A 6255-nucleotide genomic window follows, 5' to 3' on the forward strand; every position below is an offset into this window, starting at 1 on the left:
CCTCCCTTTCTCCCTCCCTCCCTTCCTTCCTCCTTCCTCTTTCTTTTCTAGGGGAAGGATCAAAGTCTCACTATTTAGCTCTAGCTACCTTGGAACTGGCCATGTACACCAAACTGGGCTTTAACCAGCAGAGATCCACTTACCCCTGCCTTCCGAGTACAGGGATTAAAGTATACAACCACTGCACCCCACATATTTCTTTTACTGATGGATTTTTTCTTTTCCTTTTTCTGTCTGGAGTGAGCTATCTGTGTGTTGAATTTTTCTTTTTAAATTTTGATACATTCATTTTACTTTTGTGCATTTGGGTGTGTTTCCTGCACACCTGGTACATTTGGGTCTGTACCAGGTGTATGCAGTGCCCTCAGAGGCCAGGAGAGGGTGTTAGATATCCTGTAACTGGAGTAACAGGTGGTTGTGAGCTGCAGAGTGGGTGGTGGGAACCAACCTGCGTCCTCTGGAAGAGCAGCCATACTTTCAACCACCAAGCCATCTCTCCAGCACCATGATTGCTGACATTTTAAGTAAACTTCTAATTCTGTTTGTTGGCCGCATACAACCACATTACACTGCAGCTGTACCTCAATGAGTTGAAAACTCGATGACTTCAAGTTCACCATTATCGAACGTGTTGTCCGTATACACAGTCTTTTTTCTTGAGCATGTTTACCAAACATAAAGTCCAATGGTTTTCTCATTTGAGCTCTTACTTGAAAATTTAATTGAAGACCCTAAGTCTGTGCTATACACATTGCAATTCAACTTTGAGATTTGTATGTAATGATATTCATTAAGTGCTTATCACAGACTTCCCATTCACATATATGTTTTTCCTCTACAGTAAATGACCATACAAATAAAAAAATTATTTGCAGAACGGCTTCAGAATCTATTTAAGATCTGGCCAAACAAATGTTGTAACCAGAATGCTTACAAATAAAGCTGGCCCTGGAATTTAGTTAGAAAAATACTATAATTAATGTTCAAAAGCAAGTTTTTTTGTACTCACATAAAATCGGCTAGCTTTAAAAAAGAATTATGCATTTTTAAATTTCAGTAAAAGGAGCACCACGAAACCTGAAAGTGACAGACGAGACTACGGACAGTTTTAAAATTACCTGGTCTCAAGCTCCAGGGAAAGTCTTAAGGTATCGAATTATATACAGACCAGTATCTGGTGGAGAAAGCAAAGAAGTCAGTACCCCAGCCAATCAGAGGAGGAAAACTTTGGAGAACCTGACACCAGACACAAAGTATGAAATATCTGTAATTCCTGAATATTCTTCTGGGCCTGGCTCTCCACTGACAGGAAATGCAGCCACCGAAGAAGGTAAAGGAAATACGCGGATCACATTACAATACACATTACCTGGTTCCACTTATGAGAAAGCTTTAAGGAGAATATTTTATATGGCAGATTTTACACAAAAGATTTTTTTCCTTTGAGACAGAATGCATATATGCATCCAGGCTAGCCTCAAACCTATGATCTCTCTATCCTACCCTCCTAAGTGCTGGGTTTGCAGAAGTACGCTACTATGTCTGACTTCTGTAGAAGATTTAATTTGTATAAGCACAGAAAAGGAATTTGATGTCATTTGCACATTGTTTACTATTGTGTAAGACCCTATTTAGCAAAGCTTATATTTTGTTAGTGAGGCAGTGGTGTATACTGCCATAGAGTCATTACATAAAATGTAAATTGATATAACACATATATGAAAAAATGAGTGTTTTCGAGTCATTTTTTAAAAAACTAAATAATGCCTTTTGATACTATTATCTTTTTTAATGAAGTTAGAGGGAATCCAAGAGACTTAACAGTTTCTGATGCTACAACATCAACTCTGAAGCTGTCTTGGAGTGGGGCACCAGGAAAAGTGAAGCAGTATCTTGTCACATACACCCCAGCAGCAGGAGGTGAAACTCAAGAGGTCACTGTGAGGGGAGAGACAACCAACACAGTGTTGAGGCGACTGAAGGAAGGGACACAATACGACATATCTGTGACAGCCTTGTATGCGTCTGGGGCTGGAGAAGCCCTTTCTGGTAAAGGAACAACCCTTGAAGGTAAGTAATGTCCCGTGTTCCAGCAAATCTTGAGTCTGTGTGATTTCTGCATGAAGAAGCTGGAAGTGCTTTTAGAGAATGAAATATTGACTGTGTAGTCTTTTTTCCTTAAAAGGAACGCGTATTTAAGACGAATACTATAAATCAACCTACTATATATAGATAGAGTGAGAGCAACTGCCATAAAGACACGGGCTGCTGCAGTGGTGAAGAACATGGACAATATTCAAGGGAAGGGACCTGGGGAAACTTATCATCTGAGGAGCTTTCGGAGGGTTTGTGGCCATGACTCCATTTGCCATGTGGGGGCTACTCTCTGACTTTAGTTATGCCCTTTTCATAAGACATTCATAATTGCTTAAGGACTATGACACCATACTATACTATTTTACATTACTTATGCAAATTGGTTATTAGAGAAAAGTTAATCGGAAGTACATTATGAGTGCAAAAAAAATTAAAACAAAACACTGGAGTTGGGCAAAATACCCAACATTAGTTGGATCCAAATAGTTCAGAGGCCTTCTTTCCCCTTCCTTGACTGATGTTGGTAGGGCTAGTCTGTAAGGAGCTAGTGCAGGGAACTACAGTTGGCGTGAGTAAATGTTTACCATAGCTGCATCCAGGCTGAGAAATGGTATTGCATAACCATTCACCCCGTCTCTTAAAAAATAATTTATTTATTTGTATTTTTATGAACATTGTTGTTTTGGCCTGTATATATGTCTGTGTGAGGGTATCAGATCCCCTGGAGCTGGAGTTACAAACAGTTGTGAACTGTGGTTGCCGGGATTGAACCTGGGTCCTTTGAAAGAGTAGTCAGTGCTCTTAACCACTGAACCATCTCTCTAGCCCCCACCTCATCTTGATTTTTTAAAAAAATGAAAGCACCCTTCACCAACAATAATGTACTAGAAATCTCACATAGCAAAATGCACTTTGCAATCTTCAGCAAACATTTTCTTGTCCTGTAAATTTTCTTAGTTCAGATAAGTAGCATAATATTTATAAATTTATAACTTTATACATCAAGAAATTGCCAAATCATCTGTGTGTGTGACTGGAAGCACACGCACACACACACATACACACACACACACATACACACACACACACACACACACACACACACACACACACACACCCCTACATGTATTTGACCAGAAACTGTTTCTGAGGAAGATGCACAGGAAGTAAAATAAATAAATAAAAAAAGCATTGTTTCTCATTTGTTGAGAAGGACGAAAGCTAAATAATTTGTGAACTCGCTGAAACTAAATTGTGTCGATCAAAGACGTCTTTGTCACTTTAGTGGAGCTCTTGGCCTATCATGAAGATTACAAAAGTGCTGTCCTCCTGCCTTTTTTTTTTTGGTTTTTCGAGACAAGGTTTCTCTGTAGCTTTGGTGCTGTCCTCCTGCTTTTATGGACATATTTATTCTATTGTGTTATGTGTGGTAAACTTGACGAGTCTGTGAAAGTGTAGTTGTGGCTAGATTAGTAGAAGATTTTTGCCCCTGCTTCTTCCATTTCATTTTATTATACCAGTTCAGCCAAATCCACATACCATGTACAGGAATAGGATACGACGGTGAATGTGGGGAGTGGAAAGCCCAAAGAAGAGCCAGGCAAATGCTTTTGAGGGCTGCTGTTTTTCTAATCTGGTTTTCTCCTGGGAGAGGAGGTGGTAAGAGCAGACCTTGAAGGAATGCTTCTTCTATCCAGGGCCTGGAGTCAACCAGCAAGAGCTTTCTGTAGGTTAAAAATTCTGCAGATTATCTCGAGAACATGTGGCTTTCAATTCAAAGAACAAAAGTTCTGCCTTATTCTTTTTTTAGAATACCTTGTATGGTCTACAACCATTTCTAGCCTGAATTTCTTTCCTCGCACTTTTTCCTTGTGAAATGCAGTTGGTGCTCTGAAAATTTTCCCTGCCTCTGGAAGAGAGATTTATTAGCACTGGCACTGGGGAAGTTCATGGTTGGCTTAGGACTGTTGTGTGATAGAATCACAAAGGCAGAGTTTATGACTATTTCAGATCCAAACTTCAGAGGAATCTGAGCAGAAGCCATTACGTTTGATTTATATTGTCCCCAACTGCCGTTGTTGTCATTAAAGTAGATAGACTTTACATTACATTAGTAATTAAAAACGCGGCTGTGCATGCAAATGTACTTTACGTCTGGATAGAACCCTTAGCACTGACTGTTGGGACGCGACAGAGAGGGCAACCTGCTTTGATAAATCTAAGTGAATAATGCTTCGCTTTGATTCAGGGATTTGCCACAAAGGCATGGGTATATCAGTTTGGGAATAGTACAATTCTGTTTTTGAGTTTTGAGTATTTTCTAGCTATGGAAACCATGCCCTTTCAGGATTTCCTTTGTTTCAGTTGCTGTAGCAACCTGCTAGTGCCTGACCTATGGATGGCTCCCTACAGATCAAACCAAGTTGACTCAGCTGACATTTTGTTACAGTGAGGTCTTCAGCACAGTGCAGGGGTTCTGCCGTATGCACAAAACCATGGGCTTCTCCAAGGTGGACTAAACAAGGCTTCTCTGTTTTCTTAGATTTATTGCTGTCTCATAATTTGAAAAATCATACATTGAGGGTACAAGCACTCTGACATTGCCAAGGAACTTTATCATGATCACTGAATGCCAATTCAGTTTCTTGTCTGTGATTTAATTGCTTGCCAGAGAACTCCAGCTAAGTCAGATGTGGAGAGGCAATAATTAGGGAAGACAGACTTCTACTCCTGCAGCTTTAAAGGAGTTTTGGAGATATTTACAAACTGCTTATTCCTTTAAGTAGCTAAGCTGAGTCGTCGACAGTGAACTTTGCCCTCTGGAATGGTGACTCTGGTTCTGTTTCCACATGAACGCTCTCCAGAAGCAGGTCTTCTGCAGTCTGAGTTGGAAATGCTTTCCAGAAGCAGGTCTTCTGTAGTCTGCGATGGAAAGTTGGATGGCGTTTGAGCTGAGCTCTAACGGAAAAGACAAATTGATTTAGAAGAGCATTTACATTACGTTTGGAATTGAACTTCTATTTTTGAAAGTGCTGTGTGAAGGCTGGCTGGAACAATCTATAAGATGAAGCACAGCTTCGTTACAGGGTGACTCATTCTTCAGTTATCATCGTTGGTTAATTTATATTTTAATTATGTTTGAATTGGATGCTAATTTCCTTTTCGGAAGGCAAATGGAAAAGAGCTAAGGAAACATAGGAAAGTTACTTAAATGAGACATTGGTTCTTTGGCATAGCGTGTGGAAAAACTGTATAATTCAACCCTTTGTGGATGTTTAGATCATGAGGAATACACCTGTCTGCTGCACCAATTCCACAGCATCAGCAATGAGGTGATGCAAGCAGGCACGAGGAAAAAAAATGCATTTTGAATATATATATTCACATATATGCTCATATGTTGTTAATATATAGTAATATATATTATATAATCATGTTCATATAAATATGAACATTATTTGTAGTCAGGAGATGCCAAACACCAAAATTGTTTTAAAGAATATTCTTATTTTTTTAAAACAATTTCATACACATATACAATATATCTTATTCTGATTCTCTTCCCATTTTCCCCGAGCATTCTGCCTCTCATACTACACACATCCCCTCCTACTTTCATGTCCTCATTAAAAAATACAACCTCATTAAAAAGCTACTGGAGTCCCATTGGTGCTACCTGAATGCACTAATGAATGGACATGAGGCTATCTACCTGAGCACAGACAACCTACTAATGGCCATTTGCTCTTAAGAAAACAAAATGAATCGTCCTTCCCCAGCAGCTAGTAACAACCAATAGCTTCTCAGCTAAGGGTGGGGCCTCATGAACTCCTCTATTTTGAAATATTAACTGGCTTGATTCTGTGCAAGTTGTTCAGGTAGCCACAGATGCTGTAAGTTCATGAGTATAAAGGCCATATCAGGTCCAAAAGATGGAGTTCCACAGCTCATTTTGCCCTCTAACATTTTTTCTACTGCTCTTCTGCCATGTTCCCCTAAGCCCTGGATGGACAATAGGTGCTCTGTTCAAATTCTTAGTCCTTTGGCTGAATACCAAGATTTCAAAATCCGATTGAGTTTTATACTTTAAAATCTTGGACAGAAAGATACTCCTATTCCTTTTTTTAAAAAAAAATATTTATTTATTTATTTATTTAT

The 6255-nt window shown here is 39.2% G+C and overlaps 1 protein-coding gene across 1 annotated transcript in view; it reads left to right on the plus strand.

Annotated features, from left to right (window-relative positions):
* Col12a1 (collagen type XII alpha 1 chain) overlaps positions 1-6255 on the plus strand; it is a 109353-nt gene that overhangs the window by 23558 nt on the left and 79540 nt on the right. Inside the window, exons 12-13 of the mRNA XM_013346412.2 lie at positions 1058-1330; positions 1798-2070. Of these exons, the coding sequence (XP_013201866.1) occupies positions 1058-1330; positions 1798-2070 (546 nt within the window). The remainder of the gene's footprint in view (positions 1-1057; positions 1331-1797; positions 2071-6255) is intronic.

The sequence above is a fragment of the Microtus ochrogaster genome, chromosome 5, assembly GCF_000317375.1.
Source record: "Microtus ochrogaster isolate Prairie Vole_2 chromosome 5, MicOch1.0, whole genome shotgun sequence".
NCBI lineage: Eukaryota > Metazoa > Chordata > Mammalia > Rodentia > Cricetidae > Microtus > Microtus ochrogaster.